This window comes from Drosophila sulfurigaster, chromosome 2L (genome assembly GCF_023558435.1).
Source record: "Drosophila sulfurigaster albostrigata strain 15112-1811.04 chromosome 2L, ASM2355843v2, whole genome shotgun sequence".
Taxonomy (NCBI): Eukaryota; Metazoa; Arthropoda; class Insecta; order Diptera; family Drosophilidae; genus Drosophila; species Drosophila sulfurigaster.
In genome coordinates, this window is record NC_084881.1 from 26846105 (window position 1) to 26865943 (window position 19839).

Below are 19839 nucleotides of genomic sequence, written 5' to 3' on the forward strand. Positions count from 1 at the left end.
AAAGTTCTTTTGTTCTTATTGTATTAATTTCAGTTCAGTCCCTGTTTCCCAATCTCAATTACATTCTCTTGATTAATAGTTTTATTGTGTTACTATAAAAAGCAAACTCAATTAGTTGGATTTTATAAGTGGGTCATTCATTTTGGTGCGAAAAATTCATCAATTTCATATTGTCGCCGCCCCGAACAAAAGAAAATCGATTTAAGCCGCTTTTTGTTGTTGCTCAATTCGATTAGATTGGACATTTTTTTTTTTTTGGTTTGGTAGTTGTTTTTGGAAATTTTGAAATCAGCTTATGCGCTAAATGCAATTTAATTAGGCAAATATATATTTAATTGGTTTTAGTTCTTAATTTAAATTGGCATCGCATGCAAAAACAACAGAATTAATGCGACTGTGCTGACCTCATCGCATAAATCCATTTAGTATACGAATTTATATATATTCCTGATGATGATAAGTATCAACTGTCGCGACATATCTCGCTTAATGCATGACAATGCGGAATATCTCGCAATGAAAGCAATAAACTTGTGCATAGGTCTAATGACATTGCCAAGTGCACTGCTTGCATACGCGTGTGAACTGCTTGACGCGATCGACACGTGCAGTGCACTGCTTACGAGCAGCACTAACGAACTGCTCAGTTTATAAGACTTTTGAAATTATACTATTTTAATTTAGAAGAAAGAAAAGGAAAGAAAGAAAGATTCAATCACTTTAAATAATATACCCCATAATAGCCTACTTATACAGGGTACATTCTCCGCATTAACAATCATATTTAAACACTTTCTTTGCAGGATTTATGAGCGCTAAGTTATTGATGCTGCTGATTAATCAGCTGTCAAAAATATGTATGTATAAAAACTATATGAGTCAGCTATGGACACTCTGCAAGTTTTGTGAATTTCGCAAACTATGCGAACGCTTATCATCAACATGAATAATGTCGTCTTCAAGACTAAACACGCTGTCTGCTTGGACCAACGAAGGTCAGCTGTCAGATTAGAACTTATTTATTTATAGAGGGCATGTTTGAACAGACGTTTCTTTTGTGTGTGTTCATACTATGCTCGCAAAAATTTCCAATTGGCAATTTAATCAAATGTCCCAACTTAGTGCGGCCCCCCTAACAAAATACACACAAGAAAACTTTGACCAGGAGTCAAAATTGCTCAGATGATGTTGGTGGAGGGGAGGGGAAGGGAAGGGAAAGAGAAAAATAGAAGAGACCGAAACCTGAATGGAATACTTAAAAACGGTTCTCCATTTTCCATTTTCATTTCATTTTCATAATTTTGCCATTTGGAAAATATCTCACGCATTTGCAATTATGTGCGGATTTTTCATTTCATTTCATTTCACTCGCTCATTTCTTCATTTCATTTCATTTCATTTACGTTGCGGCCTCGCGGCTTTCGACCCATTCAGAGACCACACAGCACAGCTTGTTACAGGACCAACAACAACAACAACTACGTCAGACATATTTTTGTTTACTTCTTTTTTTTTTGGGGGCAGCTGTTTTGTTGTTGCACATTTATGCGCAACCGCATTTCAAAAGCAATAAATTCAGCTGCTTTGCACCGAAAGTTGCACCCAGCAAAGTTTGCTCATTTGCGCGATTTTGATTTTTTCCTCGCCCAAGAGAGAGAAAGAGATGAAATAAATTAAGAATTGCACACACACACACACAACAGAACACAACACAACAAAACAACAAATTAAAAGTATAGTAAACTTTTCATTGCTGCAGGCAACAGCAGACGAAGAGAATAGGAAACGGAGAGGGGAAGGGAGGGGTGAAGTAGTAACGCCCAAGTAAAAACATTCAATATTTTAATAAAAAACTTTTTAGCAAAACATCGCGCATACAATATAAAGTAACTAAGCTGAAGCAATTAATGATGCGAGACTAAGAAAATACTCTGTAAAGGCAAAAAGTACATAGACTGTGATTATATCTATATCTGATTAGAACTTAAAATAATGTATATATTATTTTATTTTTTATAAGACGTTTTTGGATTTTCTTGGAAAATAAAATATATTTTTTATATTTTATCTCTATTTCTCATTTATAATGTAGAACACTTTTTTTTTAGAAATTGTGTGATTAGAACTATAGATTAATATACTGATTAACGGATATTTTTTCAATTTCCTATTATGTTTTCAAATAAATTTATTTTTGAAAATTAATATTCTTTATCTTTTCTATACTATTGCTTCCTCGTTTTCTAATTTCAAAGAACTTTTTAGCAATTAAACTTTGAGTTATTTTTAGTAAAGAATGTTTCATGAGTTTAATAAGTTTAAAGAATTATTGTAGAGAATTTGTATTTCTATTAATGCATGATAATGAGACTATTTATATGATTAAAAAGAAAAATTATGAAAACATACTCAAAATTATAAAAAAAGATTAATTCTAGCTTCTAATTTTTCTACCGTCGCTTCTTCATTTTCTAAATTCAATAAGACTTTTCATAGCTATTTTTTACAGGGTATCTGGCACACATTTTTACAATGTTCTTTGGTAAAAAATACATAAATATTTCACACGCTTGTTTTTATTGAAAAACAACCTAAATAACAAAAACAACAACAACAACAACAAAATGTGTTGTTCCTGTGGAGATTTCTCGTAGCTCTCGTATTTCTTTGGTTTTGTATTTGTTTTTTTTTTTCTAAGCTCTCTCTCTCTTTCTCTCTCTCTCTCTCTGTAGACCCCTTGACAGCTTGCTTGTTGTCGTGGTTCAACTTGCTGTTTGCTGTTGATTTTTTCACATTGAAGTTGTAGAAACAATTTTCATCGTTTGCTTCCGAAAACGAAAATTCCTTTTCCGAGTTTTGCCATGAAAATTAATTGCGCATTTATTGTGAGAGTGCAAAGGCAAGCAGCCGAGTTCTTTACAACTCGCTGAGTTTTGTTCTACGCTTTGTTATGCGTTTTCCCTGTGCTATTCTTTTTTCTCTTAGTCTATTTTCGCCCCCTGGCTTTTCCTTTTCCACCACCCCCTGTGGCTGTTATTGCGTGCTCAATAGTTACGTGGTACTGTAAATAAACGTGCCTCCAGCTGTCGTTGGACTTTTCTATTTTATGCGTGTTGCGTACACGTAAAAAGCTGTTAACGACGATCATGAGAATGTCCGATCGTAAACTCTCTATAAAATTAGCTGTTCTTAAGACAATAATTTGCTTAAGGCAAAAGTTTAACAACGCGTTGGCTTAAGAGCTTAGCAAATCAGCCAAATAATTTCGCATATATTATAAAATGAATTCTAATACTATTGTTTTGCAGCCTGAAGGTCGAATTGTTTTGACTAAGCTTCGTACTATGGAATTTAAGTAGAAAAATACAGCTGAAAATATAATTAAAAGCAACTTTTAAATGTAATACTAAGTAAATATAAAATATATTATGGAAGCGACTTTGAAGTTAAGAAAAAAGAATTTGAAATATAATATAAAATAATAGCAATAGAAAGAAACATAGCAAATTGCTCTTTTCAACTGTGGAATTTAGCAAACAGCGAAAAACTTGATGTCGATCAATTTTTCTCAAGGGGAATATCCGTTCAAAAGATCGGAAATAGCTCTGCAAACAATTTGTCTAATGGTCTAAGGAAGTTCGTAATGATCTAAGAAATTTCTTCATCCCTAAAGATACATAAAACCTTGAAGTTCAATGCCAAATATGCAATAGCAAATCTATAGCTAAAATTTACTTAATGAAATACACTTTTCGGCAGCACATGAGGCGCAACATGACCATGATGATGATCATATCAGAAGCCGGCATCCGAAAGTCAACGACGTCGTCGGCAAACGCGCGATGTCATTGTCAGTTCAAAAAACATTATAATACGTATACGTATTATCGGGGAAGCATAGAAACAGCAACGCTTCAGCTGCTGCTGCTGCAAGCGAGTATTACACAATATGAATTTTGGCTTCTGGACTGTTGCACTTATCACAAATGAAATTTTGAAGGCCAGGTGAGAGAAGAGAGAGCAAGCGGAGAAAGCAACTGATAAGCTGTTCGGACAGTGTCAACTGCACATTGCGAATTAGAATTTTGTTTCTTTTTGTTGGGTGTTGGCTATTTTTGGACACTCGGCTGATATGAAGATTGCACTGGAGCAGCCAGCGAGAGTTTTGTGTATAAAAACCCGAGATGCAGCCTGATCAAATCAACAGTCTTTAGGTGTTTGGATCTTGAGCAGTAGCAGCAGAGCCAAAGCAAAAAAACCGGAGCAGTCAACGAAATTACTCAAAATGAAATTGACAATTGTCCTGCTAGCCCTTGTGGGCTGCGTGGCGGCCTTCAGTGTGCCGACCTCGTCGAAGGTGAAGGTGGCCGATGCTGCGTTCCTGGCCAAGCAGAAGTTCCTCTTTGAGATCGTGCACCGCATCGAGGATCCTCTGATGTTCGAGGAGTACATCAAGCTGGGCGGCAATCTGATTGTCAACAAGTCTGCATACACCGTGAGTCCACACAAATAATACATCCTTTCTTGCCTTTCCCTCTAAAGTGAGGATTTCGCTTCCTTCGACTAGGAATTCGACTACTACATGGAGAAATTCTGGGAGGCCTACAAGGTGGGCGCCCTGCTGCCTAAGGGAGAGTTCTTCGGTGCTCTGGTCAAGACCCATCACAAGCAGGCCTGGGGTCTGTTCAACTTCTTCTACTACGCCAAGGACTTCGAGACCTTCCAGCACAACGTCGCATGGGCCCGTATCAATGTCAACGAGGGCATGTTTGTCTACGCTCTGACCCTGGCCGTCATCCACAAGCCTGAATTCGAGGGCATCACTCTGCCCATGATCTACGAGATCTTCCCTCAGTACTTCTTCAACAGCAAGTTCGTGTACGCCGCTGAGAAATTCGACTACGATGTGTGGAGCAAGTACGTCATGTACGAGAAGGAATACAAGGACATCTTCTACAAGGACTTCACCCAATACCACAACTCGCCATACTTCTACACCAAGGACTGGAAGACCTGGCAGTGGTGGAAGATGATGGGTCTGGATGAGGAATTCTATGTCAACGACAAGTTCTTCCTGCGCGAAAACTACGCTCAGTTCAACAAGGATCCCAAGTACGCCGAAATCCTTAAGGGAGTGCAGGCCTTCTACATGCCCGTCGACTACACCCGTGACATTGACTTCTTCAATTCCGAGAGCAAACTGAGCTACTTCACCGAGGATTTGGGCTGGAACGCTTACTGGTACTACCTGAACATGGACTACGCCTTCTTCCTTGATGGCAAACAGTTCGGTCTGAACAAGGATCGTCGCGGCGAATGGTGGATCTACAATGTGCAACAGATTCTGGCCCGTTACTACCAGGAGCGTTTGGCCAACGGCTTTGGTGACATTCCCGAATACTTCTGGTACAAACAGGTCGAGTACGGCTACGATCCTCAGCTGATCTACTACAACGGCATTGGCTACAGCTACCGCAAGAACTACTTCGAATACGAGTCATACGGCAAATTCGACATGCTCTACCAGATCCAGAACTTCTTCGATCGCATCTACAACGTGCTCGAGACCGGCTACTACAAGACCGCTGACGGTGTTGTCTTCGATCTGCACAAACCCGAGGCTGTGAAATTCATTGGCAACTACCTGCAAGGCAATGTTGATACCTACGACAAGTACTTCTTCAACTACTACTACGTGCTGTCGCACATGTACTTCGCCGATGTCGACTACTACGATTACGAGGTGTTCCCCAACGTCTTCCTCAACTTCGAGACCATGATGCGCGATCCCTTCTTCTACACGTTCTACCAGAAGTTCACCGATGTCTTCTACAAGTTCAAATACTACCTGGCTCCCTACACCCATCAGGAACTCTTCTACGAGGGCATCAACATCAAGAACGTTGAGGTCAGCAAGCTGGTCACCTACTTCGATTTCGTGGACTTTGATGCCACCAATCTGCTGAACGACAAGATGACCTTCGTTGAGGGCAAATACGTCTGGGACAAGGCTCTGCTCGCTCGTCAGGCTCGCCTCAACCACAAGCCCTTCGACTTCGAGTTCAACATCGTGTCCGACAAGGTGCAGAAGGGTGTTGTCCGCATCTTCTTGGGTCCCAAATTCGACGAGTTCGGCCGCACCATCCCACTGAAGTACAACAGCCAGAACTTTGTGCAAATCGACAGCTTTGTCTATCCCTTCGTTGCCGGCGAGAACAGCTTCAAGCGCAGCTCCAAGGAGTTCAGCTGGACCGCCGAGGATCGTATCACCTACACCGAACTGTACAAGTACGTCATGTTGGCCAGCGAGGGTCACTACGAATTCCCCCTGGACATCAGCGAGCCTCACAACGCTTTCCCAGACCGTTTGGTCCTGCCCCGTGGTTGGGAGTCCGGTATGCCCATGCAGTTCTACTTCTTTGTCTCGCCTTATGCCGAGGACTACGAGCAGTTCTCCAACTTCGATTACACCTACTCCTCTGGTGTCGGATCTGGCACTCGCTTCGTGGACAGCAAACCATTCGGCTATCCCTTCGATCGCTCTGTGGATGAGTACAGCTTCTTTGTGCCCAACGGTTACTTCAAGGATGTCAAGATCTACTATCACGACACCTTTGCCAAGTACTTTGAGCAGAAGTACGCCAACTACGGCTACTTCGACTACTCGGTCGAGTACTAAATGTCGCCCCCGCCTGCGTCTTAGCTCCTAAGTTCTCTTTAAAATGTTTCAAAGCAAACTCAGAAAATCAAACCAAAAAAATCAAACGACCTAAAAACGAAACGATGAAGACCACAACTTAAAAATAAAAAAAAAAAACAAATTTCCAAGAGTTTTTAATTGTGTATAGTGGGAATTATCCTACAGTTTCTTTCGGTTGAGGAACAGCATTGAGAAAACTACCAACAATAGGAAAGAAGTTCTGATTACTTTAAAGGAAGATAGATTCTAAATGAATTTTTAGAATTAAGAATCAAAGTAGTTTAAATCATGGAAAAGCATAATCATAAATAACAAATATGCAAGGAACTATCAAATAAGTTTTCCTTTCTTAGTTCATAGCTAGTGAATATTTGGTAATCTATAAATATTCCTTTAACTTGCGTTGCATTTAATAGAGCTGCAGTTGTTGCAGTGAAATCAGTGAGAACGTGCCACAAAAACCAATTGAGAAAGCTCTTGTGGATTGACAAGTCGCGTGGTGGCAGCCACTTGCTGCTGTCGTTGCTCCCCAACTTCTCTGCTCTCCCCTTCCCCCTCACGAACTCTTTACTGTAGCTGTCTCGCTGGTTGGGTGGATGTTGGTTAATGTGTCATTCGTACCGCAAACTGTGGCAACGTCGCTCTGATTGCATTCGAATTGAAATCAACCGCAAAAACTAATAATAAAGTTCAAATGTTAAATGCGGCCGCTCGAAAGGAGCAAGCAGGGAGGTGTGGAGGGGGAAGAAACGCAGTTATTACGCAGCCAAAATGGATTGCATCCCCCTGCTGGCAGACAACCCCGCTTGAAAATTGAAGCATCCCCCATTGGCAGTTCGATAACAATGCGGGCGCGATACTCGATACTCTCCCAGTTGAGGGAGATAGAGAGAGGGAGGAGGAGGAGGGGAGCGATAGGCAATTGCCCATTGCGATTGCCATGCAAATGAAGTTATGCTCTGTGGCTTTGATGTGGCACCCTCCTCTCCTCACTCCCTCCCCCTTCTCTCTCTCTCCACCACACAACGCAATTAAATCACACAAGACAGAGGCCGCCGCCAAAGCGTTATCTGAGTCGATGTGGCAACCTGATTTGGTAACGATAATTTACAGTTATGCCAGCGCTGCCAGCCCGTTTACTGATGCCTATCGCATCACTATCATTCCCCCTCTTATTCCCCCTCTGTCCATGCTGTGCAATCGCATTTCGTATACGCATTTGCATTTGCAGTTCTCGTTGCAGTTGGCAAAACCAGCAGCTGATTACAGAGATTGCACATTTGGTCGGTCGATGCCATGAGTTTGGGTTTTGGTTTCTCTTCTATTTTGGGTTTTAGGACTTCCCCCCTCACAAACGTCCCTCTCTCTCTCTTTGCTCATGAGCCTAATGTTGTTTGCTGTGTGTGAGGCTTTGTTTATGTGATTTGAGTACTTCACTCCCCCTCCCTCCATTCCCTAACGTAGTCGTCCTTTTGTAACTGACGCCCAATTAAAATGCAAGAAGGGCTGCATAAGTTTGCTTTATAAGTCGAGCTGAGATACGTTGCAGGGCATATTTCATTTGAAGACTTGCAACAAAATGTGAGACACAAATGTGACAGCAACGCAAAAACAAGATAATAGAGGAGGAATCTGATAATCTTTTAAACACTATTTTAAGTAGAATAATATAAGAATTAAAAAGAATTAGTTGTGTTGAAAATAAAGCAAATATTTTTCTTTTATGTTCATAATAAAAGCATCGAGTTAATTGGTTAAAAACTTGCCGAATATTTTAATATATAAATGAATAAATTTGTCAACCATTTATATATAAATGTTTACAAGAAAAAGTGGGAATATTTCATATTGAAATTGTCACTAAATATTAGATAATGAAAGGAACATTAAATGACAATTTGTATTATCCAAGAAGTGTCTTTTTGAAGAACAATTTAGATTGATCAAAACTTGACTTGCAATGGGTTAAAGAAAAAGTAAACCTTTCTAATTCAATATATGAAAAAATAGTTGCTAAAAAGTCAAAGGTATTTGACACTTTTACAGTCTAAAAACAGATTAAATATGGCACAAACTAGGGTTCAAATTTATGAAAATTTTGAGTTAAAACTTCGAAGATGCAACACAGTTTCATATTCCACAAATTCAAGATTTGAAATTTAATATAAATTGAAGAAATGTGTTGCATCAAAATGAATTACAATTACACATCAATTCTGACTGTCTGGTTACATTGATTACAAAACTAGAGAGAGATAATGGCTTTTCTGTAAGCAAGCAATTGTAACTCAAAACTTCTGCTCTGTTTAGCTTAATGTTTGATTGCCACTGAAGTTGGCATTTAATGGAAACGTAATAATATCAATATCAAATTAACTATGAAGATGGAAACATCAAGTTGTCGAATATTGTTAAAGTTGGAGACGGCATTGAATTTCCTCAAATGGGAAATAATGTGACCACACACTACTGAGCAAGGCATATTTTATGGGCCCAGTTTCATTTTCATTTCCCCAGGAGAAGGAAAACCAACAGCAGCAGCAGCAGCCTGGCAACGACGCTAATCAGAAATAGTTCCCCGATGCACACTCTGTTGTTGGACATGTACTATGTGTCTACAATTTATTTGCTTCATTTTAATTGATATCGTCGAAGCACAGACAGAGCGAATGGAAGAGAGAAAGAGACTCGAGTTGGCTGCCTAGTTGCAAGCTTCTTCGCTTGTTATTTGTAACAATTAATATCCAATATCTGTGCGTTGCCATCATTAGTTTTTAGCAGCGCCCAACTGTCTGACTGCTGTGCTCCTCTGGATATTTCACTTAAAGCGAAGGCAAAAAAGAAAAAAGAAAACTACAGTCGAGTGTGCTCGACTGTAAGATACCCGCAACCCATTCTGAAAATATACCAAATTAATATACCTCAGACTGTACTTAGTATATCCGCTACGTACATATTTTGAATAAAACAAATATAGTGCGGTATTCATTTTGAAAATATACCAAATTAATAAACCACAAAATATACTGAAAATATACCTAAGGCTGCATTTAGTATATCCGCTACTTATTTTGAATAAAAGCAAAATAGTGCGGTATTCATTTTAAAAATATACCGAATTAATATACCACAAATATACTGAAAATATGCCTAAGGCTGTAGATGGTATATCCGCCAAACATTTGATTAAGAGCAAAATACTGCGGTATTCATTTTAAAAATATATGAATTTAATACTCCCCAAAAATACTGAAAATATACCAAATACCCTTTTAGGTACATACATTGATACAGTACTAAATTCAAAATATACCAAATACCTTCGCCTGGCACAATGTTATAATACCCTTCTTCCCTCTGGGTAGCGGGTATAAAAAGAAAGCTAAACTACGATACGACAACAAAGCCAAGGGAGAGATAAAAATATATATGTATGTATGTACTATAGAAAAATGGCAGTCTCCTTGTTGTGTCAGCCATTGATGCTGCATTTGACAGATCATTTATCATCGCACTAATTGTGTATCATTAAAAAAAAGGCGCTGCTCTCGCTGTTCGTTGCACGCTGCGCTGCTCGCTCCTCGCTGTTCGCTGCTGATGTTAATCCATTGGAAAAACAGCGTCAGTCGGGAGAGATGACGACGACGCCCTATCGATGAGCCAAACCCAAACCCGGCACCCAAACTCCAACTGCAAAGTGAAAACCCAGACCTTAGCTGACAATGGCAGCGACAGCGACAGCGACAACAGCCAGTGACAGTGATAGAAATCTGTGGCAAGCAGATTAAACGTGTTCGCCAGTCAGCGAAAGGAGGTATTGCCGACTAATGGCACTCTACACACAACAACAACAGAGCAACAACAACAACAATACACAGCAGTGGGCGAAGTAGCTGCCGCTGCTGGAAGGAGGAAGCAGCAAACAGAAGAAGGAGGAGCAGGAGGAAGGAGCAGAAGCAGCAGTAGACTTGTATTTGTCGCTGGCAGGCGGGCATTGTAAAAGTCAGTCATGATTATCGCCACTTTGCCATCCGACACAAAAAGCGAACTCAGCGGTGTCCCCTCCTTCCTCTTCCCATTTCCCCTATAACTACAATGGACAACAAACTAATTCTGGTGAGTAAAGTTTATGGCAAAATAAAAAAAATTGAGGGAGCAAGAAAATATTTGCTTTGCTAACTTTAAACTTGGCGGTTAAATAAATATAGATTAATATGTTAAAATGTCTCCACATATTAGAGGTTGATTTCATTAAGAGTTGAGCATTAGAATATCGTTTGCTGCACTTTGATAAATGACTGCATATTAATAATCAGAATATATTATCATCTAAGTTACTATTTCATAGTATTCGCTTAATACAATTTACTACATCTCTAGTCTTTACCTAGGAAATGTATTTCACATTTTAAAGGTTGTAAACATTAATATATGAAACTGAATTTGCTTTACCAATTTATCAGTTTATAACTGAAAAAACATAAAATTATAATATACAAAATCGGAGTTAAAGATTTCGAAAAAGAGACGATCTAAACATTGATGTGAAAATGTTTGTATTGAATTAATTAATTTGTTTGGTTTTATTTATTTATTATTTAGTGCTTATCTGGACACACTTTTAATAAGTATCGATAGTTCGATATCAGACTTGATAAAGTTAAAATCTCTTTTAATGTAAAACACACATAAGCGCTAAAAATGTTGTATCTTTAGTTAAAATGAATATCAAACTTTACGACAAGTTCTTCTTAATAGTCTCTATTTAATTTTTAACGAGTAATCTTTGCATTAGTTTAAAATTATAAAGAAGTATTCAAGCCTAAAAGTTCTACGTAGAACTTAATCTTCCCGATTCTTTTCCTTTTTTAATTACAGAATTCATAGTGAGCTTCAATTGGTATACTTTTTATGACATATGTATTCCTTAAATTCCTTTCATTCTCTTTTTCTAAAAGTTTGTCCTAGTTTTTAAATATTAGAGTTTTCCTCTCATCAACTTTCGTTGACAAATCCCTCAACTTCACTTTCTTTAAACACTTTTGTCGTATGTTTTGCTGCCTAAACTTGCAGTTAGTCATAACTATTTAAAGTGCTCCCCCGAGTGGAGTGTGGAGTGTTGTCACAGCTGACACACAAATGTATCGATAATTTGTTAGCTGTCAGAGCATCTGTCATCTCTATATCCGGCCAGCTTGAAAGCGAGAGAATTGAGGGCGACAGATGAGAGCGAATGAGCAGAACAGAGACAGAGAAACGTGCACGATGAGTTGGCGATAAATGACCTAAGAGTACACAAGCGAAATCGCTGATAGTAGCACTCGTTTACAGTTATCCACTCCCCCTCTCTACCCCCCTTCATCCTCTTCATTTGGCTGCCATTGTTGTCGCCTCCACGCACAAATACAACAAAAGAAAAAGAGTAAGAGAGAGTGGGAAAAAAGAATGCACATAAACATAATAATAATAAAAATTCAAAGCCTTCCAAACTGGCAATGATGATGGATTACAAGCCGTCAACTGGCGCTCACCCTTTCCCCTTTCCCCACTCCCACTCTCCCCCCCTCTCATCCTGTGCTTGACTTCTCTCTTGCCATCATTTCTCAAATGCTCTGACTCATTCATTGTGTGCGCCTGATGAAAATGTTAATGTCGTTGCCAATCACTTTGTTAATCCGTCCAGTGTGGCTTAGTTGATTTAGCCACCCGAAAAACTCCCTCTCTCCACCTTCCTTTTTGGTAGAAAATCGAAAACAATTAAGCACAGCTTTCCACTCTCTCTCTTACTCTCTCCTGATTTCTTTCTCCCCGTTGGTGAATCGCCAAATTAGAGCAGCAAATCAAACTTGGGAGTCGCAGTCTCAGTCTAACTAAAACGCAAGTTGTCACGTAATACATACTAATTAATATTGATATTTGGCTGCAGAGTTGCCGCGTAATGAGCCCCGCCCACCGCCACCGCCCCCGTCCCAGCTCTCATTATATTCTAGTTTTGTGCTTAGTAATGACTTTTTGATAGCATTCGCAGCAAGTCGAGTCAAGTCAGTGAGTTAACTTTTACTCTATGCTTTATGCCAGTTATGAAATTGGAGCGCATAAACTCGCTGTTAATTGAAAGTTCGTTGCGGAGGCAAATTAAGATTTAATGAGCTGAATGACAGCAGTAGTTGAAAGGATTAATTGATTGCAAATGTAGAGCACAACACAACATACAACGCCCAACACAATTATTATTGATTCCACATCGCATTACGGATTTGTATCACAATTTCCATTATAATTTAGCATATGAAAATTGTCGGCGAAATATGAAATTCATTTACACATTGTTATTACATTTTCAAGTTAATTCCTGCTGCTCAAATGTTGATCAATGATTTAAGGATAACAAATCTTCATTTCAGGCGATTTAAATTGAGGCAAAACAAAAGCTATAATTGCTCTATCGAATTATATTCTGAACGTTGTTAAATTAACGATTTGTATTACAATTTCCAACATTAGTTTGGCACTTAAAATTTTACGACGAATTAGGAATTTCATTTACACTTTGTTGTAAGTAAAGTATTGAATTTACAAGTACATTCTCCCAGCTTAATTTTGCTTTAATAAAATTCTAAATTACATGCAAAAACTTTGGTAGAAAAGAGAAGCAATAACTTATCCATCCATCCAAATCAGGCCATCACAAAATATCCTAAACATTGTAATTATATTGTTAAATTATCGAGTAATTTCTCAATTCCCTATTATTAATTAAGGACAACATATTATTAGATTCGTCATCACAATTTCTATTCTACTAAATAGTTAATTCATTTATGCATTGTTCCTACATTTTCAATTGACTTTTTATTGGTTTAAAAAGTCGTTGATTTAATCTTAGAAGAAAAGCAATTACTAGACCAACAAATAATACCCTAAACAATGTGTTAATGAATTTATGTGGTTGAAATCTCAAGTAAATTCCTTCTGATCTTTTGCCAAAAGAAATCTTTATTTTATGCAACGAAAACTATTAATATTTTTAACTGTTTTATATATCATAAACTAATATTATAAGAGTTGATTCTTAGCAAAAGAAATTTGTAATACATACAAAACTTTTGGAATAAAAACTAGGAAAACATTTTCATCGATTTTGTAGGCCATCGACTAATAATGTTTCAAACAATGTTTCGTGCTGACAAAAATTCGACAACATTTGCCAATAATTTTGTGTGCTCTTCATTTGAGTGCAGCAGTCATAAATAGCTGTGATTTATCACGCAAAATGTTTCGACAGCTCTTGCAATTAGTTTGAGTTTCAGTCAGTTTGTCTGTCTTTCTGTCTTTCTGTCTGTCTCTCCTCCAGTCGACGTTGCTCCATTTTAATTAGTTATGTTTCGAGCATTTGGCCATAAAGCGAATGACAGATCAAAAGGAAATTCCCCATGTCAGGAGGTCATAATTACATTATGACTGTGTGTGTGAGTGTGTGTGTGTGTGTTTCTATGTTGCAAGTGTGTTGCAAATTAAAAAGCCCAACACGTTCCACAACAAGCACAGCAGCATGTTGCTAAAGCAAACAAGAGAGCGAGGGAAATAAAATCGAATCGTTCTCATTCTCATTCCGTCTGAAGTTGTTTGTGTAACACGCTCGTAAAATGTTGAAGCAAATGTGCCGCAGGATGCGTGCTGGCAGAATGCATTTGATTGTGGCAACACGCCCCAAAGTCGATGACCATGTCTATGGCTACGGCTAAGGATTGTCTCTCTGGGTCACACAGCCATAAAAGGAGGGACAAGGGCAATAAAAGCATGAAATGTGCCGAGTATCCTTTTTTGTATACTGATGCAAAACAATTTGAGAGACAACAACAACAACAAAAACTGATAACTGCTACAAATATTTAATGAAATCAGCAACCGTAGAAGAGACACAAAAACGAGCATAACAAAATGCAATTGTTGCATTATTAATTTATATTATGCGCAATTGTTCAGAGAGTGTGAGAGAGAGAGAGAGCCAAGACTCGGCTCTGTTTAAAAGTCTGCTGCTGTTCATGCGGAAAATCGGTAAGGAAATGAATGGGAAGTGTGCGTGTGTGTGTGCAGAGGTGGGCGAACACACAACAACAACAACAAAGAAGATAAGCAGCAGGACGTAGCCAAAGAGCCAACCAATTTTGCCAGCCGCAGAGCGAACAATTTTCCAGGCACACAAGGTGAAAGAAATGCGGTAATAAAAACAACAATTGAACACAGTTATGATTGAAGTGGAAGTAAAACACACACACAAAGGATAGAGAGAGAGAGAGAGAGAGAGAGAGAGAGAGGGAGAGAGAGGAAGGCAGGAAAAAGTCGGAACAAAGTGGCAGGCGTCGTCATCAATGCGGAACTATGCTGAAGCAGAAGCAGCAGAAAGGGGATAAGTTCATGCCCCATGTGACTGAAATTGTGGGATAACCACTTCACCACTTCACCACCACCACCAACAGCAATAGCAACAGCAACAGCAGCAGCATCGACAGGACCTTCTAAAAGGACACACGCCGTAGCAGCATCCCTTGAAAAGAAATGCTGAAAGCTGCTGACGTTGCTTTTGTAATTTGTATCGATCGATTTTGATGTTTTGCTTCTTCATTGAGACTGAGCAACGAGACAAAAGCGACAGACAGCTGAAGCTGAAGCTGAACTGAAGCTGAATTGAACTGCGTTCAGTTAACAATTCGTACGTGTTTACACGCTGAGAAAAACTTGCTAGCTACAAACTGAAATGTTCTTAGCACTTCATATCGATTAACATAACGAATTAGATGCTTAATTCACAGTGTATCACATCTTTGACAAGAACCACTTGAGATATTGACTTCGTCTGGCACTCGAGAATTGTGCAATCAATAACTAGCATTACACCATATCGATTGCTTATGGGCTGTGAATATGTTACTTGCTTTTTATTTGAGCAATATTTGAACTGCTGTTTGTGTTGGCAAAACAGCAATTTGAAATCATTTCAATGATGTTACAAAGATTGAGATATTCTGCATACTTGTGAAAAGGGTTTTGAATAAGAACTAAATAAAAGCTGAAAAGCTGCAACGTAATTTACTACTGTAATTCTAGTACAAACAAGCTTTCAATAAAAACAACATAAATGCTGTGAAAATATAGAAGAATTTAGGAAATATTTTGTATAAACAGGTTTTCAATAAGAACTACATCAAAGTAGTTCTCAGGGAATATTCTGTACACAAAACAAAAGAGGAAAGTTTTATGAATGTCTAGGAAAAATTAGTCTCCATTAAAAAGTTGAGTTGAAGATCATCCTATTAATGTTCATATATGTTTACCTTCTTTACTGAATTTCGATTGCATATAAAATAAAACGAAATAATTTAACAACCTGACGTAAAAGTTTTACATTCCGCTTACCGTTTGGTAACAAAACATTGTTAGAACTAAATGGTGTTTTCTTACAAACGTGAAGCTCGAGATTTTTTATAAAAGAATTGCTATTTCAGAGATATGGTGGAATGGATAACATAATTAAACTAATTGAAAGAAAGAGTTTTAATGATTATATATAATAATTATAAAACTATTTGCAAGACGATAACATATAAATGTGTCGGTATTCCACCTAAATTCGTAGGCAAGCAACAAAACAAATTCAGTGTTATAAAAAATTCGATTCATTTTCTAAAGATATAGAAAACCATCAAAAGTAGTTTCTGGTAGACAGTTGAAAGACTGTCTAAAATGTTGCATTTCTATACTATACTGTACTATACTGTACTATACTATACTATACTATTACTGTTACTTTACTATACTTATCTATTTTATAACTGCTATAGCTTTCTTTTCTAGAGCAATTTCATTTATTCATTTAGTTTTTAACAAATTGCAGCAGCTCTTTAAGCTTGGTTTTTTATACACTTATCTATATTATAGCTTTTAGAACTTCCTTTTCTATACTAACTACATCTATACTTATTTGTATTATAACTTCCAAAACTTTCTTTTCTCGAGTATTCAATTTCTACAAATTGCAGTTACGCCTATAAAAATGAAACTTCTTCTACAATTTCGTGCAGTGTATGCGCTGTAACACACAGGAAATGTAACTTTCCGACAATTATGAGAATTCCCCTTTTCCTCTCTATCTCTTTGTCTGTCTTTGTGTGCGTCACGTGCGTGTGTGTGTGTGTGTGTGTGTGTTTCAGATCAAACTAAGCGCGTCCCCCCCCTTGAAAACAACAGAGCGAACGAAAAAGTTTTGTGGCCTTTGGGGAAAGGCTGTCCAAAATTTCGAGGGTTAGACTGAGACTTTGATTATGTTGCTTTACCATTTTGTTGCTGTTGTTGTTGTTGTTGTTGTTAGTGTTGTGTAGGCTGCGTCATTGTTGTTATTGGTGCAGAGCTGCAGAGGCGGCTTACAGTGCGCAGCAACATTATGCGTACGCATTGAATGAACGCATTTTGCCTGCCCCCAAGCAGCACCTTCCCCCCCTTTTCGCTGGGTTTCTGTTTCTATTTCTGTGTTTGCATTTGCAACTATAGCTCGGCGAGAGGCAGGCAGCCAAATTGCGGTTTACTATTTCAATGGGACACATCGTCATCATCATCATCGATGTCTGCGTGTGTGAGTGTGTGTGGTCAAAATAATTGTTATTGTTACTTGAGCAGCGTCGTCGTCGCATTTGAAGCGCTGCAAACTCTCAAACATTATAACGTTTTGCGGTAATGTGATTAACATGCAGCCAAAGCTCCCTAATGACCACCTTGTCGACTTAACAGCAATGCCAGACCCCAAAAAGGGGGCGTGGCAACCTGCTATTGTGTGTGTGTGCCAGAGGCGGAGCAATAAGCAAAGTTATTAAACTTATATATGAATGAGCAGACAGAAGTGTGTATGTGTGTGTGTGTGTGGGAGTTCCTATGTGTGGTTGTGTGTGTCTGTGTGTGTGTGTGTGTGTGGGTGGTTGTCCCTCTCTGGATGTGTGTTGTGGCATCATTGATTGGCATTTGTGGCCGCTGCAATCATCATTGGCAGCAGCATCGACGTTGTTTGTGCAACGCCTCGTATGCGTAATATGTTTGCATGCGCATTTTCATTAAAAATAATTTCACTGCACTTTTCCTCACTGCACTGCTCGAGTAATTGCAAATTAAAAATTGCTTATTAAAGCAGAAACCTTCCTCTTTCTCTCCCTTTCTCCCCATCTCTCTCTCTTTCTCTGTCTATTTCTGCCGTATAATTTGCTCGGCTGCGGTTCAAGTTCCGTGTTCGTTGTCCTTTGGTCGCCTGGCTGTCTACAGCCGTATAAAATGGCATGGCATTTTCTGCTTAATGGCCATTAATTAAAGTTGTAACAATGGCATTTCTTATTAGCCCATTGTGTGCGATTGTGTGAGCGCCAGGCATGTTTCTAATTTAATTTCTTACTCAATTTCTGGGGCGATTGTGCATTTCGGATTTCATTTTGACATATTTACGGAACACTTTGTACATACCTGCAACGATAAGAGCACATAGTAAATTTGATTAGAATTACAATTGTTTAATAAATTGCAAATGCCGTCGCATTTCGCCACAAGCGATTACGAATTAATGAAAAGCCTAAATTCTATCACAAAATATATGTATGTATATCGAAGAGCGAGAACGAGAACGAGAAAATTCATTTCATTTGAGCGGCTTTTCATAAATATTTACATACAATTTAATTGAAGCGCAATATGTTCTTTGTGGCTTTTGTGTAACATAATACACTTGTATATAGTATATAGTATAATGGCTAATTCGCTCTGTTCTCTCAAATATGACACAAGTAATAAATTTTCAATTGGCATTTCAATGAGCGCACTTCGAATACGAATTACTTTGATTACTCGCAATCATATTAAGCGGCTTTCACAAATGTTTCTCTGCCTTGATAATAATAATAACGCTGGAGTGAGCAGCATTTATAATTTTTACTTTGCTTTTCTTAGTATTTTCCGTTCCTTTTATGCTGTCAATTGCACAAGACATTTGTAATTGAATTGAATTATAAATAAAAATAAATTCAATATGTATAAGTGGAAACTTGAAATAGAATAAATGCGATTTAATTATTTTAAAAATAATTCAAATGTACTCCAAACATTTACATTGTTAACTCTTATATTTCAATTTATATTATATTAAAAAAAGGATTTAAAATTAAAGTTCAATCAATTAGTTTAAAACAAAACAAAGTATGCAGGGCTCAACTGTTTCAAAATACTAACATTTTCGCTTCTTTTTCTGAGCTTTATGTTAGTTTACAGTGCATTCAACAGACTGTTACAAAAAATGTTAATTATACATTATGTTATGTTAAGCTGCTGCTGGTTAAACTCTCAATCCATTTACGACTAAAAATGTTAACAACATCATTCATTTCTTTACTTACAGTGACAAAACTGTATAAGATTATGTTAACCTTATGTTAAGCTTTTGTTAAACTGTATGTTAAAACTGTCTAATGATGTTAAGCTGCTTTAAGTTCATCTCTAAGTACTTCACCGACTTCTAAGCGCTTCTTTATCAAATAATTCACTAGTGTTTAAAAATTTTGACAACATTTGTTAGTTTACAGTGGAGAAACTGTTACATATAATAATCAACATTATGTTAAGCTGCTGTAAGTTAAACTTTCAGTACTTCTACGACTTTTAAGTGCTTCTTTATAGTTATACTTAAAGAACTCCAATATAGTATTTCTTAAAATGTATTTGATATCAAAATGTTGGTAGCCAGCATATTTTCGGCACTTGGGCATTTGCAGTGCGCTGTAAAGCGCAATTAGTGCAGTTTTGATGCAAATCCCTCAACACCAAAGCCTTTTAGACTTATGAGCATGTCACGAACTTGCCAACTACCAACAGCCAACAGCCTGCTGACTTGGCCTCGTTTTCGCAGTTGCTGTCCGGGGCGTGGTCGGTGCGCTTGTTGGCTTTGATTAGGCTGCTTAGCCTGATTTGGAAGCGCAAAAGAAGCTCAAGCTGAGTGCGATCCTGATGACTAACTGCTGTGGCCAGCAGCTTGCAACACACACAGCACAGATGCTGCCACAACACAGATGCGTTTGGGGCAACTGTGTGTACACTTTGCTGCACACACACAC

General features: G+C 38.1%; 2 protein-coding genes across 2 annotated transcripts in view; one reads left to right on the forward strand and one right to left on the reverse strand.

Annotated features, from left to right (window-relative positions):
• LOC133850452 (semaphorin-1A) overlaps window positions 1-19839 on the reverse strand; it is a 178049-nt gene that overhangs the window by 95927 nt on the left and 62283 nt on the right. The window lies entirely within an intron of this gene.
• Window positions 4196-6821, forward strand: LOC133844247 (larval serum protein 1 gamma chain). The gene is made up of 2 exons (XM_062278162.1): window positions 4196-4495; window positions 4568-6821. The coding sequence occupies exons 1-2, from the start codon at window positions 4286-4288 to the stop codon at window positions 6677-6679; spliced, it is 2322 nt and encodes a 773-aa protein (XP_062134146.1). The 5' UTR covers window positions 4196-4285; the 3' UTR covers window positions 6680-6821.